The sequence below is a fragment of the Vanellus vanellus genome (assembly GCF_965231255.1).
Source record: "Vanellus vanellus genome assembly, chromosome: 7".
NCBI lineage: Eukaryota > Metazoa > Chordata > Aves > Charadriiformes > Charadriidae > Vanellus > Vanellus vanellus.
In genome coordinates this window covers 37,314,171-37,336,804 of record NC_138912.1, presented here as the reverse complement: position 1 = coordinate 37,336,804, position 22,634 = coordinate 37,314,171, and the positions used below count along the sequence as shown (strand labels likewise).

The 22,634-nt window shown below is 58.7% G+C and overlaps 2 protein-coding genes across 2 annotated transcripts in view; one reads left to right on the top strand and one right to left on the bottom strand.

Moving 5' to 3' along the window:
* The window catches only part of CDH23 (cadherin related 23), a gene marked incomplete at its 5' end in the record, with an annotated part of 203,926 nt that extends 190,062 nt beyond the window's left edge, over window positions 1-13,864 (top strand). Inside the window, 26 exons of the mRNA XM_082486729.1 lie at window positions 73-175; window positions 1,033-1,158; window positions 1,245-1,448; window positions 1,679-2,137; window positions 2,939-3,055; window positions 3,740-3,964; window positions 4,049-4,218; window positions 4,513-4,650; window positions 4,808-4,927; window positions 5,377-5,554; window positions 6,346-6,557; window positions 7,100-7,294; window positions 7,602-7,712; window positions 7,888-8,017; window positions 8,206-8,469; window positions 8,585-8,746; window positions 8,881-9,137; window positions 9,377-9,474; window positions 9,575-9,695; window positions 9,876-9,955; window positions 10,259-10,299; window positions 10,604-10,664; window positions 11,103-11,232; window positions 11,315-11,437; window positions 11,625-11,738; window positions 12,708-13,864. Coding sequence (XP_082342855.1) covers window positions 73-175; window positions 1,033-1,158; window positions 1,245-1,448; window positions 1,679-2,137; window positions 2,939-3,055; window positions 3,740-3,964; window positions 4,049-4,218; window positions 4,513-4,650; window positions 4,808-4,927; window positions 5,377-5,554; window positions 6,346-6,557; window positions 7,100-7,294; window positions 7,602-7,712; window positions 7,888-8,017; window positions 8,206-8,469; window positions 8,585-8,746; window positions 8,881-9,137; window positions 9,377-9,474; window positions 9,575-9,695; window positions 9,876-9,955; window positions 10,259-10,299; window positions 10,604-10,664; window positions 11,103-11,232; window positions 11,315-11,437; window positions 11,625-11,738; window positions 12,708-13,034 — 4,266 coding nt within the window. The 3' untranslated portion in view covers window positions 13,035-13,864. The remainder of the gene's footprint in view (window positions 1-72; window positions 176-1,032; window positions 1,159-1,244; window positions 1,449-1,678; window positions 2,138-2,938; window positions 3,056-3,739; window positions 3,965-4,048; window positions 4,219-4,512; window positions 4,651-4,807; window positions 4,928-5,376; window positions 5,555-6,345; window positions 6,558-7,099; window positions 7,295-7,601; window positions 7,713-7,887; window positions 8,018-8,205; window positions 8,470-8,584; window positions 8,747-8,880; window positions 9,138-9,376; window positions 9,475-9,574; window positions 9,696-9,875; window positions 9,956-10,258; window positions 10,300-10,603; window positions 10,665-11,102; window positions 11,233-11,314; window positions 11,438-11,624; window positions 11,739-12,707) is intronic.
* Window positions 13,865-14,933: 1,069 nt separating this feature from the next.
* Window positions 14,934-22,149, bottom strand: LOC309674123 (prosaposin-like; the record flags this gene model as incomplete). Its single annotated transcript, XM_082486063.1, has 14 exons — window positions 14,934-15,088; window positions 15,179-15,286; window positions 15,411-15,491; window positions 15,586-15,755; window positions 15,849-16,032; window positions 16,129-16,215; window positions 16,447-16,554; window positions 16,920-16,976; window positions 17,159-17,302; window positions 17,623-17,817; window positions 18,029-18,154; window positions 18,245-18,319; window positions 18,621-18,745; window positions 22,089-22,149. The coding sequence occupies 14 exons, from the start codon at window positions 22,147-22,149 to the stop codon at window positions 15,053-15,055; spliced, it is 1,557 nt and encodes a 518-aa protein (XP_082342189.1). The 3' UTR covers window positions 14,934-15,052.
* Between the last annotated feature and the right edge of the window lie 485 nt (window positions 22,150-22,634).

Here is a 22,634-nt window from a genome sequence, read left to right as displayed (position 1 = left end):
TATGAGAGGCGGGAGGTGAGCTTGAAGAAAGGACGTTGCTGTCATCACCCACTTGTCCCCCTTTTCCTTTAGGATTTTGACCTGCTGGTCATTTCCATAGCGGATGAGAATGACAACCGCCCCCTCTTCACCCAGAGCTCCTACCAGGCCGAGGTGATGGAGAACTCGCCCCCGGGTAGGTCTCTGTTTGCTCCCTTACATGGCTCCTGGAGACGCCCTTTGGGGTCAGGCAAGGGGAGGTGTCTCCTGGATGTTGTCGAGGAGACACGGCGCTGAGCAGGGAAAGGCTGCAGGTCAGTGGGATGGGGATGCTAAGTATGAGGAGCTCCTGCCGACCACCCGGTGAGGTCAGCTTCAAGGAGACCATAGCTTTGGTCCATGCTGCTGGTGGAAACCCTTCCTGGCACAGGTCTGCCACAAGCCTGCGAGAAATCAGTCCTGTTTGGGAATTGCTCAGCTGCAGACAGCAAGAGATACCCGTGGTCTGAGCCGAGCCCTGGGGGCAGTCTTGAGGGCACCAACACACCCAACGTCCCTGCAGGGGATGGAGTGCCATCCACCTCTCCATCACCAGCACCCAGAGCCGCATTGCTTTGGGGGTTAGAGATAAAACAGTCCAGCCTGTCTAGATAGACATTTCCCAGCCAAAGAGCTAGAAATATTTTAAATTTTTTTATTGCCTTCCTGCCATTTAAATCACTCCCTGTCCCGCCATGAAGGGACATCCCAGGCGAAGGGTTTGGTTGCCTCCAGGTGATGCCCTCGGCAGCAGGATGCTGGTGCTGCCCGTCTGACAGATGTGTCTGTCTCTTTGTTTTTAGCCGGACGTCCCACCACCTCACCTGGGCCTCGCGAGTCGGTCTGCAAGGCTGCAGCAGCTGCCCCCACCGCTGCCTCGTGCACCACGAGGCCCCACTCTGTCACCTCCTCCATCCATTCATTGCCGTCCCTCATACGTCACCGGGGCGGGAGGGGGATGGGGGGGCTCTGCAGGGGGCTGCCACCCTCCCTAACCCTTGTCATCCCATCCAGGCACTCTGGTCACGATGCTCAACGGACCCGTCCTAGCTCTGGACGGTGACCAGGGCAGCAACGCCGTGGTGACCTACCAGCTCCTGGGGGCATCTCTGGACCTTTTTGTCATCGACAACAGGACAGGTGGGGTGGCTCATCAGGTGACCATCCCCAGCCCAGGGCCACCAGGCAGACATGGGGTCTGTCACCAGGCTTTTCCTCTTCTCCAGGTGTCGTTTCAGTGAAGCCCGGCAGCGTGATAGACCGAGAGGCTTTGCTGGACCCTCACCTGGAGTTCACGCTGGTGGCTCGTGATGTGGGAGGGCTGAACAGCACTGCCAGCCTGGTGGTGACCGTCCTGGATGACAATGACAACCGCCCCGTCTTCCAGCCAGCTTCCATCACGGCACGGCTGCAGGAAAACAGCCCCCCAGGTCAGGAGAGGGCTGGGACTGGATGTGACAGTGGGTGATGAGGGGACCTTAGTGTCCCACTGGGACTGTGACGATCCAGCTCTTAGTGTCAGGGCTGGCCAGGATGGGGTTGAAGGGAAAATTTGGGAATTGGGCCGGCTTTTTGCTTGACGGTATTTGCCTTGGGACCAGGGGCTTGCTGCTGCTACCCTCCAACCCTCGCTTAAGCGGGCTGTGTCCCCTCTTTCCAGGCTTCTCCATCCTCCAGGTGACAGCCACAGATGCCGACAGTGGCCTCAACCAGCAGCTGGATTACCGGATCGAGGGTGGCGGCCAGGACAGGTTCCTGATCGACGCCTCCACAGGGGTGATCCGCGTGGCCAACATCAGCATCGACCGGGAGGAGCGGGATGCCTACTGGCTGACAGTGGTGGCCGTGGACCAGGGCACACCAGCGCTCTCGGGCACCGCCACTGTCAGCCTCTTCATCGACGATGTCAACGATTGCCGGCCCGAGTTCATCAACCCCATCCAGACAGTCAGCATCCCCGAGTCGGCCGCCCCCGGCACTGTGGTGGCTGAGGTGACTGCCATCGACCGGGACCTCCACCCTCGCCTGGAGTACTACCTGCTGGAGATTGTGGCCCGTGACGACACCGACGCACTGGTGCCCAACCAGCAAGGAGCATTCACAGTGGATTTTAGGACAGGTAGGAGAGCGGGAAGGGCTACGCGGGCAACGCGGACCCCTCTACTCTCTTCTGCTTCTTCTTCTCTGCCTGGAGGTAGGTGTCTGAGGCACAGGGAGATGATGCTCCACTCCTGCCTCCCCGCTCTCCTCCTCTGGCTGCCCCGTCTGACCCTGCCCTGTCCTCTCTCCCCCAGCCAACCGACTTAACTAACCCTTTTCTTTCCTTTCCGGCTCTCGGCCCACCAGGTTTGTCTCTGTGTCTATGCTTGTTTCTCTCTGTCTCTCCGCGCCATCTGCCACCTCCCTCCATCTCACCCATCTCCATCGCAGGCAGCCCCACTGCGGGCCGGGGGCTGCTCAGCCTTGGCAGACCTGACACGAGCAGGGAGGGGGGGGAACTCTGGGGTAGGTGGTGGGCTATACCCATGGGGAAAGTGGGCCAGGAGCTCCCCGTATCTGTTTTGGAAGCACAAAGTTGATCCAGGAAAGAAAAATGCCCTTGGTGGAAAGGATACGGGACGAGACTCTTAAAGATGCCCAGATGCTGAGCTATGCAGTTGCTCCCAAACCCTTCTCGTCCTCACAACCCCAATCCTTACCCCGGCTGAGGCAGCGTGAGACCCCGTTAGCTGGGCAGAGCGGAGCGAGCAGGAAGGCAGGAGATGGAGAGCTGTAGCTGTCAAGTGTTTTCCCCGTTCAGCCTTTGGGGAGAGGCAGGAGAACAAGTGCAGCAGTCGGATGGTACAAACCGGTCTGCCAAGAGTCCTCGGTGGGGTGGCACAGGCACAGCCTGTGACCCCAGTCTTTTTGGGGTTCCCAGGAGCTGTGAAGATCAAAACTCCCCTCAACCGGGAACTGGTGGCCACCTACGAGGTCACCATCTCCGTCCACGACAACGCCAGCGAAGTCGTCGACCGCTCGGTCAGCGTGCCCAACGGTAAGCGGGGGCTCTACCCAGGGAGCATGAGGCCAGAGGCTGGCACAGCCTTTCCCAGGCACCAGCACAGCTTCTGGGTAGACGGCACCTTCCTCTCCATCCTGACCAGCAGCATTTCTAGCAGGAGCAGTCTTAGACCAGCTCCCAGCAGCTTCAGGTTCTCCTCTGAGCCCTCCTTTAGCGAATAGCCTGGGCATCCCGGGGCCGTACTGGGGATGGAGAGGACTGTGTGCCCATAACTGTACCATGGGAGACACCTGTTTTTTCCTTACCATCCCCATGACTTCTTGCCAGCCTGCTCCTGGTAAATCCAGGCCTATGTGTGGGTAGGTCTGAAGTAGGTGAGACTGTCCAACAGCCAGCTCAAGGCATAGCGGCTTTGCTGAATATTGATGTTTATCTTGATGATCCCCATCCTGAGAGCTGTTTAATGCTGGGCTTTGACCAACCTGGTCTAGTGGGAGGTGTCCCTGCCCATGGCAGGGGGGTGGAACTAGAGGATCTTTAAGGTCCCTTCTAACCCAAACCATTCTATGATTCTATGAACCAGCTCAGTTTAGTTGGCTTTCCTGGAGTTTCACGCTTGTCTCTTTATGATCTTTCTTTCTCCCATCCTCCCTTTCCTTCCTTTCTCACTTGTCCTCTTCCTCTTCTCTTCCTCTGTGGTCTCCACCATGGCCACAGCCAAGCTGACAGTCAATGTCTTGGATGTCAATGACAACACGCCCCGCTTCCGCCCCTTTGGAGTCACCTATTTCACCGAGAGGATCCTGGAGGGAGCCACACAGGGCACCACACTCATCTCCATCTCAGCAGTGGACCCGGACAAAGGTGCCAATGGTCAGATCACCTACGAGCTGCTGAATCTCTCCCCGGAAGGCTACGCCTGCCTTGAAGACCAGTCGGCAGGTCGGTGGCCTGGGGAGGCGGGGACTCTGGGGCAGGTCAGTGGCGTGGGGCAGGTTTCTTATTTCAGGGTCTGCCATCCTCTAGGGAAGGTCGTGGCCAACAGGACGGTGGACTACGAGGAGGTGCAGTGGCTGAACTTCACCGTCCGAGCTTCCGACAACGGCTCTCCCCGCAGATCCGCTGAGATCCCCGTGTACCTCCAGATCGTGGACATCAATGACAACAATCCCGTTTTCAGCCAACCATCCTACCAGGTGAGCTGGGCTCCCCCATTAAAGTCCGCGTGGGGCTGGGCAGTGCCTGCCTGGTGAGGAGGGGCACAGAGCTGGGGGTTCTCCGAGGACACCTCTTCTCCCTGCGCATGAACGATATGAAAAAGATAGTCAACCCACCTACCCTGTGTGACCATCTTGTTCTGGGTCCAGCTGTGCCCACCCCTGGGTGCCACCCTATGCCCACCCCTGGGTGCCACCCTATGCCCTTGATTACTGCCTGCTAAAAAGGCAAATGATGAAACAACCGGTCCTGCCCGCTCCTTTCGCTTGCAGAAAGCTGTCTTTGAGGACGTGCCATTGGGTACGGTCATCCTGAGGGTGAAGGCCACCGATGCAGATTCTGGGCGTTTTGCTCTCATCGAGTACAGCCTGGGGGATGGAGAGGGCAAGTTTGGGATAAATCCCAACACGGTAAGGAGCCAACCGAGGCTGGAATAGAGCAGGGGAAAGGGAGGGGAGGCTGAGGTGGTCCCTCCTTTGTGCCTTGCTCCCACACCTCACCTTCTGCCCCTTCTCGAGTACCTGCTCTGCCAGATGGGGTCCACCTGAGGGTCTCTGTGTGCTGCAGGGTGACATCTACATCCTGTCAGCCCTGGACCGGGAGAAGAAGGATCACTACACACTGACGGCCGTGGCCAGGGACAACCCCGGGGACGTGTCCAGTAACCGTCGGGAGAACTCCGTGCAGGTAGGGCTCTCCTCCTCCCACCACCCCTTGTGTGGTGGTCACCAACAAGAAGGTGTTAAACCTCAGGCTGTCCTCCCCAGCGGGCTTGCTGGTGGATCGGGGAGGAATTAGGCAGAAGGAAAAGCAGATGATCCCAGGGACTGTGGGGTGGGTGTATGGTGCAGAGGGCTTTGTGTCATGGGGACAGCGCATCGGCAGGAGGGGACGGAGCAGGAGGGGCGGGGGAGGGTGACGCTATTGTCTGCTAGCGCTCCTGAGTGAATGGGTGCCTCAGCCCATGGTGGCCCCCATTGTTGGAGGCAGGAATTCAGCTAGCGGAGCTAAACGAATAGCAGGAAGGGGACCGCACTCCGGCAGCAGAGCCGCAGGTCATGGCAGGGGTATGGCCCCTGGGGGCTGCTCAGCCGTCTCCAGCCTCACGTCACCCAGCCAGCTGTGCTTTGTCGAAGGTGCTGATCACAGTCCTGGACATTAACGACTTCAGGCCCCAGTTCAGCAAGAGCCAGTTCAGCACCAGTGTCTATGAGAACGAGCCGGCGGGGACATCGGTGATCACCATGACCGCCACCGACCTGGACGAAGGGGATAACGGCGTGGTGACCTACAGCATTGAGGGCCCCGGAGCGGGTGGGTGCCAGCAGTGGGGACTTCTTCCCCAGGGAGGAGGGTTATGATGAGGAGCAATTAGAGGAGACAAGCCTACATCTCATGTCCTGCAACTGGTTTGGAGCAAGGTTGTGCACGCGCTCCCGAGACCAATACTGAAAGCGTTGGAGCTTTCGCTATTGCTCCACAGTTCCCAGTTCCTTGTGGTGTGGCACATTACGGCTTTGCCTGCCTTTGTCTGCCTTCGTTCTGCAGCCCAGCCTTGGTTTATCCTCCTGTCTCCCCAACTCCAGCAGGACTTTCTATCTACACAAGTGTGTCTTGAAGCAAACTCACTGCACGCTTTAGAGGAAAGCTAAGAAGGGCTAGGAGGTTGTGGGTGGATAGTCATAGCGCCTGAAATCCAGGTTATCTCTGCATGCTGAGGGAACCAAGCAAAAGCCAGAATAAATACAGAAGGTAACGGCAGAAAGTTCATTTTCCTGTGGCCCATGGGCTCCTCTGACCTCCCTCTGACCACTGCCATGTCCCGGTGGCCTGGGCAGGAATGAAACAGAGCCAGGGGTGGCCTGGGAGCAGGGTCCTTGTCATTGCCCAGTGACAGGGAGTTGGCAGCGGGCTAGGATGCTCTGAAATGGCATCCTGAGAGCATCTGCACCCCCTAGCCTCAGGTGGCCAGCTCTGCTCAATCACCCCTTGGCAGGGATTTCCCACCTGTGAGGGGCGTGCTTCAGCTGCACATAGGTTTCTAATCGTAATTTATCTGGTGCTAAGTGTCCTGAGCCAGAGGTGTGGTTTTTTCTACCCCTCAGAGGCTTTCAAGATCAATAAAAACTCTGGGCTCATCACATCCCGGCGGCGCTTACAGTCCTATGAGAGGTTCAACCTGACTGTGGTGGCCACAGACAAGGGACATCCCCCTCTCTGGGGGACCACCATGCTCCACGTGGAGGTCATTGACATCAACGACAACCGCCCCGTCTTTGTCCGCCCGCCCAATGGCACCATCCTACACATCAAGGAGGTAAACACCCTCGAGAGGGAGAGCAGGGTCATGGCACGTTGAGTCCGTGCCCGGGAGCACTCCTGACTATTGGTGGCAAAATCCAATCTCCATCTGCACTGGGGATGGAACAAAAACTTGATTTAGCATGCAGCAAGAAGGTTTGGGTCACGGGGCTGGATGGTCAACAACAGCCCATCTCCATACGTGCAAGCAGAGATTCTGGGGCTGGTTTGGGGAACAGAAACCCCAGCGACAGGCAAAATAAGGAAACGGCCAGTCACTGCATGATGAGGATGAGCCTGTTTATAAACAAGGGCCGAAACACTGACATTTAAGATGTTTCTCCTTTCTGAGAAGCCGCGCTTGGCTCAGCCAGTCCCTGGCGCGTGCATGGAGCAGCCACCCAGCCGAAGGGAATCATGGCTCCACATCGCCAGCTCCCGGTTGGGTTTTGGGTGGTGGGAGCCTGCTGACCCCCATACGAGGGGGTTTGGAGGGATAGGGGGAGCAGGGCGCTTGCATGCAATGCCGGGGCTGAGGGATTGCTTGTGTGCAAGCAGGAGATCCCTCTGCGGTCCAATGTCTACGAGGTCTACGCCACGGACAAAGACGAGGGCCTCAACGGAGCGGTGCTCTACAACCTGCTGAAAACCGGGGCGGGGAGCAAAGACTGGGAGTATTTCACCATCGACTCGGTCAGCGGGCTGATCCAGACGGCCATGCGGCTGGACCGGGAGAAGCAGGCAGTGTACAATGTGAGCCAGGTGGCAGCACACCCGCGGGGCGGCCGGGATGGTCCGCGAGGCTGTGGGGCCAGCACGGGGCTGGCGGGATGCAAGCGATATGGTGGGGATGGGGTCAGCTGCCGCAGTTGTGAAGTTGTCACACCTCGGCAGGAACTGGGTGGTTATCAAATGCCATCAGGGAGTTGCATCCTGGTGGGTCAACTCCCAATTCCCTGTTAAAGCCCCCCAAAATCCTCCACCGCCCAGCCGTCCCCTCAGCCATGTCTCCTGGCCCACGTGGCTTTGCCCAGGACGGCGCTTTTGCCTCTCTCCCCAGCTGATCATCGTGGCCTGCGACCAGGGCCAGCCAGCCTATGAGACCATGCAACCTCTCCAGGTCGCACTTGATGACATTGATGACAATGAGCCCATCTTCCTCAGGCCACCCGTAAGGCACCGGGATGGAGGGGATGGGACACAGGGGATGCAGGGATGGGGATGCCAGTGAGCACATGTGATGGAGCGTGCACTGCTAGGCGTCACCATGGTGGGGAGCACGATGGGATCTGTCCGCTTTTATTTAAAATGTTTATAACCTCCTCTTCTCCCCGGGTCTCTGGCAGAGGGACAGTCCCCAGTACCAGGCGCTCTCGGTCCCCGAGCACTCACGGCCAGGCACCGTGGTGGGGAACGTCACCGGGGCGGTGGATGCAGATGAGGGCTCCAACGCCATCGTCTACTACTTCATAGCAGGTAGGTGCCAAGTGGGCAGGGGATGGGCAACTCTACGACCCTCGCACGACCCTTGTACACCCCTCGCCAAGGGTTTCTGTCGCTCCCATCATCTCCTCTCTGCCTTTCTGCCCTGGCCAATGGGCAAGGTCACATTTCAGAAATGCCAACCCAAAGGGAACTAATTGGGGTCCCCTTTCCGTGCCCAGCTGGGAACCAGGAGAGCAACTTCCAGCTGAGCCGGGAGGGGAAGCTGCAGGTCTTGCGAGACTTGGACCGGGAGAAGGACCCATACCACTCCATCATAGTCAAAGCGTCCAGCCAGAGGAACTGGTCCCCTCCACGGGGCCAGCGGGCGGGCAGAGCTCAGCTGTGGGACCTCAACGGGGACCTGACCCTTCAGGAGGTGCGGATCTTCCTAGATGATATCAATGACCAGTCTCCCCAGTTCACCAAGTCGGAGTACACAGCGGGTAAGGAGTGCTGAGGGCTGGGAGGGCACCAGGGGCTGGAAGTGCTCCAGGAGAAATCCAGCCAGATGAAAGTCAGCCCAACCCCAGGTCGCTGTCCCATCTCTCTCTCTCCAAGGGGTTGCCACCGATGCCAAGGTGGGATCGGAGCTGATCAGAGTGGTTGCAGTGGACGCTGATGTGGGCAATAACAGCCTGGTCCTGTACAACATCTTGGGCATCCGCTATATCAAGCAGCACTCCAACGACTCCGAGGAGGTGGCCAACATCTTCAGCATCGGTGCGTACACTGCGTGCCACAGGAGTACAGGGCCATGGCCAGAGACATCCCCAAGACCAAAGATGTCCCCATGACTAAAGTCATCCCCATGATGAGGGTCACTAATGCTGGACTTGTGACCGTCCTTCCCCCAGGAACCCTTGATGGGATCCTGCGAACCTTCGACCTCTTCACGGCCTACAACCCTGGCTACTTCGTGGTGGACATCATGGCCTCTGACCTGGTAGGCCACAACGACACAGCCGTTGTGGGGATTTACATCCTGCGAGATGACCAGCGGGTCAAAATTATCATCAATGAGATACCCGACAAAGTCAGGCAGTTCGAGGAGGAGTTCATCAGCCTGCTCTCCAACATCACAGGCGCCATTGTCAACACAGATGACGTGCAGGTAACCATCCACCCCTGAGGTTGCTTCAAGGGGCAGGTAATCTTCCACATGACGCTTGGGAGCTCTCCTTTGAGGGTGCCCCTGAGCTCTGAAGTCTGGGGTGTAGCAAAGGGGTCCAGACCAACCTCATGCCAGGTCTGAGGGTCTCTTGCCACACAAGCACACCTCAGGACACACTTGGGAGATGCCCCGCTAGGAGACACCTCTCCCACACTGCAGACCTTGCTGTCTCTCCCCAGTTCCATGTTGACAAGAAAGGTCGGGTGAACTTTGCGCAGACAGAGCTGCTGATCCATGTGGTGAACAGGGATACCAACCGCATCCTGGACGTGGAGCGGTACGTCACCCGGCCTGTCACCCAGCCCATCGCCTGGCCCATTGAGTCCTTGGGGAGCCTCCTTAATGTCAAGATGCCCAAGCACCCCTTCTCTTCCCAGGGTGATTCAGATGATAGACGAGAACAAGGAGCAGCTGAGGAACCTCTTTAGGAACTACAACGTGCTGGACGTGCAGCCTGCCATCACTGCCCGGGCTCCAGATGACCTCTCAGCTCTGCAGGTAACAGCCCAGCTGGGGCTGGAGGTGGCTGCTGATCACAGGTGGGACAATGTGCCTTCCCATCCTCCATGGCCCTCCATGGCCTGGAGAGATGTTTCCCCTAGATAATTTTGGGTGGGTGCCCACTGCCGTCTGCTGGCTCCGTGCCGGAGGTTGCCACTACCCTTCTGTCTCTCCCAGATGGCGATCATCGTGCTGGCCGTCCTGCTCTTCCTGGCAGCCATGCTCTTCATCCTCATGAACTGGTACTACCGGACAGTGTGAGTAAAGGTCGGGCTCTGCCCCACTGGCTGCCATCTCCCCATGAGACAGGGGGACCCGCGTCGCAAAGGAGGGCATCAGCTTCTCAACACCTTCTTCAGCGGGGCTCAGCCTGGGTTCACAAATTGCCCTTCTTCCCCCAAAATGTAATGGTTTTAATACTGATATTGCCTCTCCCCGCCAAGCTTGCCATCCTTATAGCTACAGGGGCTGTTCGCAGGGTTATTGCAAATCCGTGTTCCCCTTCTCCTTCCGAGCGTCTTCTTTATTTTCTTCCCTGATTCGCTGTATTTCTTTCACAGGCACAAAAGGAAACTGAAAGCCATAGTGGCTGGCTCCACCGGTGAGCAGGGTTTGGGGTTTTCCAGCCACATGAGGCAGCAGGGTGCATGAACGGCACAGAGAGGGCACACGTGGGGGATGTCAGCGGGGTGTAAGCTGGAAGCGATCCTGCCCAGCAAGGCGCGATGGTGGGAGGCTTTTCACAGCATCCAGGCTCTGCGTTATCAGCCGCGTCCCGGCGTGTTTCCCATCGGTGCCTTTTTCGGTCGCCGAGTTTCCCTCCCCAGTAAAGAAGTGCCGCCCCGTGGTTTGCTGCTCAGCCCACCGATGTGCCGCCCTGTAACCCCTGCCCCTGCCTTTTGCAGGGAACAGAGGCTTCATGGACATCATGGACATGCCAAACACCAACAAGTACTCCTTTGATGGGTGAGTTCTCCCCTTCCTTCCCCCCCAGCACCGGTTTGCCACCTCGAGGGATCTCCGGCTGCTCCCAAGAGAGGCACACTGGGGTTTTGCAGCCAGGGGTGCGCAGGAGGTGGAGATGTGACATCCTGTGCGCAGGAGGTTGGAGCCAGGCATGCCATGTGGGGCATGGTCCTGGGACATGTGCTTGCCTTAAGAGCTGTCAAAGCCAAAAGACCTTATGCCCGTCCTGTGACTCCGTCTCTGCCAATACTGGCCAGGCGCGGGGTAAGCAGAGATAACAGGAGAGTGTCGACACATTTCTGGATCCAGAGCAGCCGAATTCCTGCCTGCACAAGGCAGGAGGAGGCAGCGCAACCTCAGCATCCGGGCTCTGGATGGAATTAGAGATGCTGCCGCTCTGTGCTTGCGCTGAGGTCTTCTCCTCTCCCCTCCTGGCAGGGCCAACCCGGTGTGGCTGGACCCCTTCTGCAGGAACATGGAGCTGGCGGCACAGGCAGAGCATGAGGACGACCTGCCGGAGAACCTGAGTGAGATCACCGACCTCTGGAACAGCCCTGCCCGCACCCACGTGAGACATGGCCCCCGCCGGGACACCTCCTACCCTCGCCCAACACCCACACCGCCTCCTCAGCCGCTCTGTCCTCCCACAGGGGACCTTCGGGAGAGAGCCCTCCGCGGCCAAGCCCGAGGATGACCGCTACCTGCGGGCAGCCATCCAGGAGTACGACAACATTGCCAAGCTGGGGCAGATCATGCGGGAGGGACCCATCAAGGTGAGTGATGACTGTGGGCATCCTTCACCCGGGGGAGGGGGATTTTCTCCTACCGCTCCAGCTTCCAGGTTCACGGCTACAGCGTCGGAGGGTGATGTTGCTCCAAAAAAATGTTGGGATGAGGCCGGCCTCCCTCCGAGCGAAACGTCTCCCTTGGGTAACCTGTCATCTCTTCCCCTCCGCCCAGGGCTCTCTCTTGAAGGTGGTCCTGGATGATTACATGCGCTTGAAAAAACTCTTTGCCCAGCGGATGGTGCATAAGGCCACCACCAGTCAGGGGGACCGCTCCTCGGTCTCGGAGGTAGACGGGGTGTGCATGGCCGTGGGGAGATGCTTGCCGTGCCCTCTGGGATGCAGTGTGTCTTCCTAGCCCCCACAGGCTGTGGTCGCTCCTCGTGGCCACAATCTCTGTCATCCAGTGGACCCTCTATTCCCTGCTGGGCCAAAATGAGCCAGACGCTGGTTTTGCACTGAGGCTGCCGGTTCCCTGCAGTGCCCCAGCTCTTGTGACCCCGCCGTGTTTCCTCTGAGCATCAGTAGCACCCTCTCCCTTGGTCTCTCCCACCCTGGGGGAGGACCCCTCCTTCTTTGCGGGGTGCCACCTCCCCATCTCCCCACTCTTGGCCTCTGCCGAGGCTGACCAAGATGCTGCAGGTCCCTGCGCACATATAGGGACATCTTATCTCCCCTCCGCCCTTCCGTGCTTATCAACCCAACTCAAGGTTTTTGAGACAGAAAGGCTGGGACGGAGGGTTTTGGTGCCAGAGGGCTGGTGTGGGGTTAAGCAACTCCTCCCACAACGTTGCCCCTCTTCACAGGGGGTGAAAAGTGGGGCAAAGAGAGGGGAGGAGAGCACTGGGGTGGGAGACACCTTTCAGCCCTTCCACCCCCTGTCCGTCCTCGCCCTTATCACCCTCAAGCCCCATCCAGCCTTCCCTTGACTCCTTCCCTTGTTTGCCTCCACGCTCAAATCCCAACCTGGGTCCAAAACCTCCCCCCTTGGCTGCTGCGGTGGCTGCTGCGGGGGCTGCTGCTGGACCCACCACCCAACTGGCAGTCAGTGCCTGAGCCAAGGCACCCATGCGATGAGTGAGCAACCCGTCTGGAGATGATCATCATGCTGGTGATGCTCATCACCACGCTCTGAGGTTGCTTCAGAAGAGGAGGGTCCCGTCCCTCCCGCTGGTCTCTTGCAGGACCTTTGGAGGCAGGGAAGCCAGGATCTGCTCTGACCACAGTGGTGATTCCTTCCCCCGTGGCCCTTTTGCAGCTGATCCAGAAGGAGCTGGAGGAGGAGGAGGAGGAGCGCGGCCCCGGCCAAGGCAGCCTCCGCTTCCGACACAAGCAACCGGTGGAGCTGAAAGGTCCCGACGGCATCCACGTGGTGCACGGCAGCACGGGCACGCTGCTCGCCTCCGACCTCAACAGCCTGCCCGAGGACGACCAGAAGGTGCTGGGTCGCTCGCTGGAGACTCTGACTGCTGACTGCGGGGGCTACAGCGACCACAACGCCCGCACCGAGTCGGCCAAGTCCACCCCCCTGCACAAGATGCGGGAGGTGATCATGGAGAGCCCGCTGGAGATCACCGAGTTATGACGAGCGGTGGTGGGGGTGGTGGTGATGCTCCTCTAGGCAAGCCGGGGCCAGCGGGGATGAAGCATGGACCAGGGGGGCCGTGGCGGGGGGGCCAGGAGACATCCCGAGACCGGTGCTGGGCCCCCCCTTCCCCTGCAGAAGGAGTCCAGGTCAACCGGGGCAGTTCGCCCCGGCGGCCTTGGAGAGCTTGGCCCCGGGAAAGGGCTCTCAGGACCGGTTTGCTTTTACTCGCCTGTCATTTATCCATGAAAGCATTAAATTTTTTTTATTTTTCTTATTAAAAAAAAAAACAACAACTTTTTTTTTTTATTTAAAAAAAAAAAAATAAAAAAGAAAAGCTAAATGAATCCAATGAGTCCAGGCTGGACAGGGGTGAAGGCACGGTGCGCAGTGAAGGGCGCGGATGACGTACCGCCGCAGCATCCCCAGGCGCAGGTCACACTACAACCACGGGCACGGGGAGGGCCGGGGCAGCGTGGGGCGAGGCCGAGTCCGTTTGGCATTAACGTCACCTTTCCAGCAAGGAAAGACCAAAAAAAAAAAAACCAAGAAAAAAAACCCAAAAAAGACGAAGACATTTCTCCATTTTGCTGGCTTTACCAAAACATGTTGCGACGTCGAAAAAGAGAGAGACTGACAATGACTGGGGCTTCTGGATGTGGCGTGCTCGTGCGTGTCTTTTCTTGCCCTTTTCCTTTCCTCCTCCTCTCTTGCTTTCGGGTTTGTTCGTTCCGGGGTTTGTTTCCAATCGTAACTTTGTGGAGAGTTTCGGGCACGGTCTGTTACGGGACTCAGAAATACACTGTCTATGGCTTTGGGTAACCTGTCTGTTGTCCTTCCTCCCCGGCCGTGCCGCATTCATCACCCCCAAACCACCTTTTGAAGGAAAAACAAAAAAAACCTTCGTCCCCATAATTCACCCCTCCATCCATCACCTTCGCGAGATGCCACCCCCATGTGTTGCTGCATTTTGGAGGATGCGTTAAACCTCCCCCAGGTTTGGCCCCCCCCCCCCTTACCCCAAGAGAAGGAGGAGGGAAACAACCAGCTGGGTTCACGGGAAGAGTTTATTTGCGGTGAGATGCTCCCGTGCACGCTCAGGACCGGGCGCCGTGGGTGTCCCCCCCCCTTCCCGTGTCAGGGAGGGACGAGCCAGCACCCCGCTGCCCCTCGCCACCGCGGCTGGGTCAGCACAGGACCCCCCCCCCTCCCGCAGCGGGGATGTGTGCGTGAAAGGAAATCTTTGCCCCTGAACTCACTCATTTTTTTGTTGTTGTTGTTCAGGGGATACTTAATATATAATATATCTCTCTCTATCTCCAGCAGTCGGCTGGATGCTAAATCAGTGTACCGCAAATGTGATGCAAAGCCGGGCATTGCAGGTAAATTTAATCCACTTTGTTTCTTTAACTGGTGACCAGGGGAAAAATAAAATTAAAAAAAAAATAAGAAGAAAAAAAAAAAAACCAACAACAACAAAAAAGCCACCCCAATTTGAAGAAGGACCAGCAAAGGGCTGGGCTTGCCACAAGCCGGCGAGACCTGCGGTGCGAGGCTGCCCGCAGAGCTGGGAGTGGGGTGCCGGCGTTTGGGCAGCAGAAACCATCCCAAGCCCACGGGGATGGGTCCATGTTGCAGGATCTGGGCTTTATGAGAGGTTGAGAGTGGGATGGGGATGGGGACGCGGATAGGGGTGAGGATGGGGATGCAGAAGGGGATGGGGATGCAAATGGGGATGGGGATGGTGGGATTTTGCGCTCAGCCTAAGAGACGGAGAGGCTGAATCCACAGTCCTGAAAATACTGACGAGTCCCTTAACCTGATTTGGAAATCCAAGCCCCAGGGGTGGAAAAAGAAGTGGCAGAGGTGGCCGGGGCACCACCAGCCCTCGCTGGGGTGGTGAGGCCGGTGGGCTCCTGCGGTCGCCGTCCACGGATGCAGGCACATCCCAAGGGAAGGGGGCCCGGGATCCTGAACCAAAACGGCGGGCAAGCCCGACCGGCCGGGGAAGGTGGCTCCTAGTTCCATAGGTGACGCTTGCAGTGCTCGACAGCCTGCAGGAGAGATGGGGAGGGATGGTGGGGGGGAGATAGGGACTCCCAGGACCCCGCCAACCCAGGGGAGGGGACGCAGCCGAGACTTACTTGGCACTCGACCGCCGTGGCCATGTTCTTGCACCAGTAGTGTGGGCCCCAGGCGCAGGGATCTGAGCCCAGGAGATCCTCCTCGGGTGAGCTGCAGGCTCTTATTTTCTGGAAGGAAAAGGTAGGAGGTGGGGAAGGGGAAAAAAAAAAAACAAAACCATGAGCACCCCGCGACCCTGCTGCCATCTCGGTCCGGGAGCGGGTGCATCACCCATGGCATGGGGACACTTACGGTGCAGACGAAGTTGGGGTCCATCATCTGGACGAGGAGCCGCACGGCCGCTGGCTCGTACTGCACCACGAGCGCCTCGCACTGGGAAGGAGAGAGGGGGTGAGCCCGGCAGAGGTGGGGGTCTCAGGGAGGGTTGGGGGTCCCCACCGGGCTGGGTGCTCCCTCCCCGGCTCACCTTGCCCGTGAGCGGTGTGGGCAGCAGCTCGCAGCCCTTCTCTAGCATGTCGCCCAGCTCCGCCAACGTCTCGTTCTTCAGCAGCTCGTTATCGAAGTAGGTGATGACGATCTGGCAGACGTTGCAGAAGGCGCCCGCACCCACCGCCAGCTGCTCCAGCGCGGCAGCCCCTGCGGGACACGATGGGGCCATTAGAACCACCCCTATCACCTCGCTACTTGGGGACTTGGTGTCTGGGTGCCACCAGGGTGCCCCCGTCTCACCTCGGTGGCCGTCCCCGCTGCGGGGGCAGCAGTGCAGCATGGTGCAGACGGCCGCCGGGTCGGTGGCCTCCAGCAGCATGATGACCACGGCTTTGCCGTAGGAGTCAACGAAGTCCTTGCACTGCCCGATGACGCCGTGGGGCAGCATGTAGCACACCTTCTCGATGTCGTTCACCAGTTGCTCCTGGCAGGAGGAGGCGGGCGGAGGGATGAGAAGACATCCCCCCCTTCTCTCCCACCTCTCCTCACCCCCTCCCTGGACCGCGGCGGTGGGGCTCACCTCCGTCATGTTGTTCTCCAGGAGGCTCTCGGCCGCCTTCACGGCAAACTGGCACATCTCACACAGCGGTGTGGTCCCCTCCCCGTCCTGCCAGGGTAAGACTGTGGGACACATGCCGAGCTCCCCCCCAAGAACCGTCCCCATCCCACTCAGTCATCAACCTCCTCCCCCCCCCCCCCCCCCGCCAAAAGACATTTCCCACCTCAGAAAAACTGGAATGTTGAAGATTAAAAAAAAAAAAAAAAAGTGAAATATGGCTCCTCCGTCCCATCATTTGGATTTTAAGGAGCGTGACAGAGACGGGGGGTCCCCACTTACCCTTAGCACCCTCAGGACCTGCATCACCTTCTCCGTGAGCATCGTGTGGAGGGGCAGCGCCGAGGCAGAGGAGCAGAGTCCCAGGTGGCCACACAGCTCCATCGGGTCCTGAAGAGAGAGACACCCCAAATCGGGTGTGCATCTCCCCCCCACCCCCGGGGAGGGTGAGCCTGTGCCCCCCTTTCCCCACGAAGGGTGATTTCAGCATCTTGGGACATGGGGGGGTCTCGCTTACCTCAGCCAGCTGCCGGTGGAGGGGCAAGAAAAAATACAAATAAAAAAGAATTATAGCGGTTTCAAGCCAGAGAGAGGGGGGAAAAAAATCTTTAAAGAGTGTGTAGGAATATAAATCGGTGGAGCTAATTAAAAAAATGAGAGCAAGACCCTGCAATCGTTGATGAGGTGCCCCCCCCCCCCGCCCCGCTGGCACCCAGCCACCCCGGCAGCCCTGGGGGAACTGCTCACCCGCTTACCAAGTGCCGGAGCAGCCGGTCGGCCGTGTCCGCGTACTGGGCCAGGTAGTGCTTGCACTGGGGACGGAAGACACGGCGTCAATGCCCGAGGCGGGGGAGACACCCCACCGCCCAGTCATGTCCCCCCCTCCCCAGCCCGCCGCAGCGCTGCTCGAAAGCAGGTGGCGGTGAAGGATGCTCCCGCTCCACGGTGAAATCGGGGAGGAGGAGGGAGCCCAGCAGGACATGAGCACCCTTACCTGCTCCACCAGGTGGGGGGCCATGCCCTCGCATGCCCACCCGGTGCGGGCCACCAGCACCTGGGCGAAGGCGGCGTTGGTCCCCAGCTCCAGCTGCAGGGCCGCCACCAGCTGCAGGCAGTCCCCGCACACCTCTTCCATCTCCTGCGGGACAACACGGTCAGGGACACATCAGCACCACCGCCCCCCGAAGTAAAACTGAGCCCCCTCCCCGCGTCTGGACTTGCAGGGCTGGGATTTAAATGCCAGTTGCAATCCAGGGTAGCTTTTTGGACAGCATCCCTCTGGTCCCCCTTTCATCCTGTAATATCCCGGCCCTAAATTGGTGAGACCCCTAATCAGATGCCATTTCAGCTGTGCAGTAATCTTAATTATTTTTTTTTTAATTATTTTTAAATAGGTGATGCTTAAGCGAGTCTCGTCCTTCAGCGGCATCAATGGCGTTCTCACCGGTGCCGCCATACCTGGGTCTCGCCACGAGGCGGGTCCTGGGGATGGAGCAGGAGTGGCACGTTGGCGATGAAGGGGACAATCAGGTCGGTGAAGTCCTGAGCGGGGCCTGTGGAGGCTGGCGGCGGCTCTTGGAACTTCAGAGCCCCCGTAGCGCTCTCCCGGGGCTGGCACAGCTTGATGGTCCCGCATACCACCTTTGGGTCCGACTGGGGGAGCAGAGGGGGTGGGGGCTTGGGGCTGTGTCTGCTCCATCACCCCGCTCCCCCCTGTCCCTGCGTCATTTCCACCACCATCTCCATCTCACAGAGGTTTGGTCCCAGGCTCTGAGAGCCTCCCTTGCCCTGCGAGCCCGCCAAGACATCCCAAACCATGGAGAAACACAAACCCAAGGGGGTTTCCCCCCCCCCCTCCAGTTACCAGCACTTGCTTGCCCAGCTGGACGAGGATGAGGATGCCGGTGTCCACCATCTTCTTGCACTTGACTGACCAGTCCTGGAAGGGCAGGTACTGGCATTTCTTATCCAAGAAGACCCGCAGCTTTTCCTAGGTGACAAGGGGAGAGCTCAGGGCTGGACTGGCGTCGCGGTGGACATGCCTGACCTGCACAATTCCCCCCCGCCAGCCATGACCCACCTCGGTGCGGTTGTCCTGCAGGATCTTGCCCACCACGGAGACCGCCACCTGGCACAGGTGACATGGGATCCCCTTCTGCTGAGAGAGGGGATGCTTTCGGGATGCTGCCATGGTACCCAGACCCCAAAACCCACCCCTCCACCACAAAACCCCCCCCACCGATGGGCACTTGGGAACATCCTGGGGGTACCCACTCATTTTTGTCGCTCCCCCTGCAGACACATTGGCTGCCCAAGAGCATCAGCAGGTGCTCAGCACGGGGGTGGCCAGCCTCGGATTCTCCTCCCAGCCCCACGTTTTTGGGGCAGGGTGGGTACCTCCCTCCATCTCCCTGCATCCTGCCCCCCCCCACCTCCCAAGCTCCCGGTGCGGTTACCCCCAGGGCCTGGTCCCAGACGGTGATCTGGCAGAGCTCCAACGCCCCGCACTTGGCCGCCGTCACCACATCGCGGCACCAGTCCTCCGGCCGCTCGCCGCACTCGTGGAGGGGGTTGGCCCCGGCTACGGGGTGGGGAGAGGAGACCGTCAGCCTCCCCACCGTTCCCCGGGCACCCCAAGATCATGTCCTACACCATGATCAACCCAGCACCCCGACCCCAGCCCTGCCTCGCCAGCCGAGGGCGATGCTCCTCACCTTCCCGCCATGATTCACCCTCGGCTTTCGCGACGGTGGTGGGGTTATTGGGGTTTTATAAAGGATTTTACAAGCCCAGCAAAGGCCAGGCTTTTCCAAGGGGATGTCGCAGCAGCTATTGGGCCCGCATCAAAAGGAAAAGCATAATTTGGGGTATCATCCTCAGCCTCGCAGCGCCCTTCATCACGCTGGGGAGGCGGCTGCTTATAAAAACAGCAATAAATCTTGCAAAACGGGCAAACCGGGGGTGCCGGCACTCAGCCCCGCGCAGCAGCCGGTTGGCCACGCCACGGCTCCCGGCAATGATTGAGCAACCCCAGTTTGGGGTGGTTTGGTTTTTGTTGGATTTTTTTTTTGTTTGTTTGTTTTCTTTTATTTCCTCCCAACGACAGCATTTTCTCCCGGCTGCAAATCCCCGGCGTGGCAGCGGCGGTGGCGTGGTGCAACGCCTGCGGTTTAATTGCCACCTTGGCGTGTCAGGATTAATTAGCGATGGGGCAAGTGTTTATTTCCCACCGGAGGGATGCGCCCACCCAGGATGCGGCCGGGGAGGTGGCACATCCCAAACCCTTCGTTGCCTGGCTTCGGGCAGGATCTGCTCCGGGAAGATGGGGAGAGGGGGCACATGGACAGACAGACGGACAGACACTGCTCAATACCCTCTTGCAGCTGGCGTTCACAGCCAGCTTTTACCACCTGGTTTTGCACAGCAGGAATAAAGCCAAAAGCACAAACTGCTCCTTCCACCTTATCAGGTTTCTCCCCAAAAAGCTGCTCCCACATGCAGGATTCTGGCAACGCCTTCGGCTCATCCATGGGATGGGTTGGGGCAGGAGCGTGAGATGCTCAGGGCCACCCCAGCAAGTCCCTGGGGATGGGGGTGGTGGGACGAGCCCCCCACCGGCCCTGCCTTCTCCCAAAAGCGCTGGCGCAGCTCAGCGGGTGCCGGGTGGTTTTTCAGCCCCGATTACCCCATCGGGCTGACGGCAGCACCGGGGCAGGAGCGAGCCCCAGGGGAGGGTGAGTCCCTGTCGTCTCCCCCCGCTGCCACCGCCGCTGGTTTCCCATGCACAGCTCTTCCCACGTACCTCTCCAGCAGCGTGATGCTGCGGTCGCCGCATCAGCTGAGAGATATATATTTATTTTTTTTTATTTTTTTTTAAACCCTAGCGAACAAGAATGGCAAGTCAGCAGAAGTGTTAAGGTGCAGCACCAAAAAGAAAAAAAAAAAAAAAAAAATCCAAGGAGAGGGGAGGCAACGATTTCTGAGCTGGTCCCACCTGACCCATGGACACGAGCATCTCTTGCAGCTCCGTGCTGGAGACTGCACCAGCGGCATAAGGACGCTGCTGGTACGGGACAGTGGGATTTAGCTGGTCTTAAAGGTTTGGAGCTGCACCTTTCACGGTGGGTCTGAACTCAGCGCTTACTCCTCGCTCTGCTCAAGCTGAAAGTCAGGCGAGAAATGCTGGGCCGGAAAAAATAATTAATGCTAATCATAACACCCAACTGCTGAGAGCAGGGAGAGCTTCCCCAGGTGGAAAGCATCGCCACGGGGCAGGCAACTGGTGCCCCATGAGCTCTCCTCCCCATTTCAAAGCCGTGGCAGAGCTGCCTCGTGCTGATGGGCACCCAGGCGGCGGGACGTGGGACGATGCCGTTTTCGGCACAGCCCCAGCATAGAGTGTGGGATGAGGCAGGGATGCTCCCGGGCCACCATGGTGGCCCCAGGCCAGCCAGGACTGCCCTGTCCCCAGCTGGCAGGTCCCCGGCCTGGGGTGGGCTTTGCTCAAGGGGCATCCAGCACTGAGCTGCAGCTCTGGCAGGGCTGTGCCGGCATTACGTGGAGCCCTGGAGCGCACCAGCTGAGCCGGCAGAGCCTGGCGAGCAGGTTATGACGTAAACCCCGGGGGTGGTGGCGTGGGCCCCGGCGCCCCAGATCCCAGCTGGGCGCACACCCCCTGTTCCAGCACAAAAAAAAAAAAACCAACCCACAACACCATGAATACACTTTTCCCAGCATCAAAATCCTTCTCCAAAGCTCATGGTGGTCCTGCAGCCCTACCACGCCACGCAGCTGAGCCACCACCGCGAGAGCAAGCCACCGGCTTTCCAGGGCAGGCATCACCCGAAGGATGGACGTGCCGAGCGTGGGTGAACTTTCCTGCTCAGCCTGTTGCTGGCTGGAGCACCTCAGCATGTCATCCTCCCCACCACCACCACCACCACCGCCAGGTCACGCGTGCGCAGGCACAACTCCTCCACCACAAAGCCGGCACCCGGGCAGGTCACGTCGGAGGAGCCCCACAGGACGAGCCTGGAGTAATTAAAGCGTAAAATGGGTTCTTCCCTCTAAAAGGGTGTTGCTTGGGGTTTTTTTTTTTGTTTTTTGGGTTTTTTTTCCTACAACAGCAGGGATTGGTGGCTTCCCCAGGGAAATTTCCCCTGGAATAAGTGATTTTCCCCTCCAGCAAGGACCAGAGGTGGGAAACGGGCTCTTCCCAACTGGTTTGCTGGGGATGATGCAGGTATGGCTTTCTCACCCTTATGGGGGTGGGGGGGACACCTAGGGGACAGCAGCATAAGCTCATCCGCAGGAAGGATTTGCTCACAGCCACCCAAAGCCCCGGTGACGAGAGGTCTCCAAAGGTGCTCAGGGTTGCAGCGCTTGCACTCCCATCACCCTGCCCGGAGCTCGGCAAACCAAGGGGCAAGAGGTTTCCTGCACCTCTTAGGAGGTCCCTAAAGAAAGGGGCAGCAACGGGGTGGCACCGTAGTCACGCCGTTGTGCAAGGACGACAAAGCAGTTTCCCCACCCCACCCCAGACGGCACGTACACAGCCAGGTCCCAACACCAACGGACAAAGCAGCCCTCTCCCCCCGTCGCTGGGGAGATACCCCATCAACTGGGCTCCCTCCTTCCATCCCCCAGTGAAACACCGGCCCCGTATGTGGGAGGGAGCAAACAGCTTTTTTGCCCCAAAAAACATCTTTAAGGGCAGAAGTTGCAACGCTCATGGCCAGGCAGGCAAGAGGTAAAGCAGGCAGTGGTGGCACCTGCCCCAGCTTCCCTCTGGGCTAACTCCCGACACCACAGAGGGATGAAGAAACACCCTACGGAGCTTTAAACACTATATCTGGGAATAGTTTTGGGGTCCGGAGGGGTTTTGCAGGCTACTCCTCGAATCCTACCCCCAGGCCTGGCCTTACCTTGGTAGGAACCCAGGCACAGAGAAAGGATCAGCACCCAGCCACTCCATTTGCTCTCCATGCCGTTCCTAAGATAGTCCTCAGTGGCTGGTTCCTCTTCCGTGCTGCTCCCAGACTGAGGAATCTTGGATGGGTTGGGAGAAGCAGTGAGAACCCAACACCTACGCAGGGCAATTACCACACCCCTCTCCTTTACGCCTTGATTATAAAATCATCCCCAGCCCGCACAGCGGAGGGAGGCAACCCGAGCCAGGCAGGTATTCCCGGGAAGTCAAAACCAGCCCAGAACCTGCTGCTCAATGCTAACCTCGCCACTCCTGGCTGCAAAGAGGTGGGGGGGAAACCATCCTAGTGTCACACGATAGAGTAATTTTCTACACATCATCCCTTACAAAACAAAACAAAGTTAAAAGACTGGTAAATTCAGGACAAGTGAATTAATGGTGTATTTAGAGGCAGCCAAGCAGTTTGCTCAAAGTGTTCTATTCAAAATAAAGCAAGGAACGAAGACAAAAGGAAAGTGTTATGGTTTGAAGAACCCACACC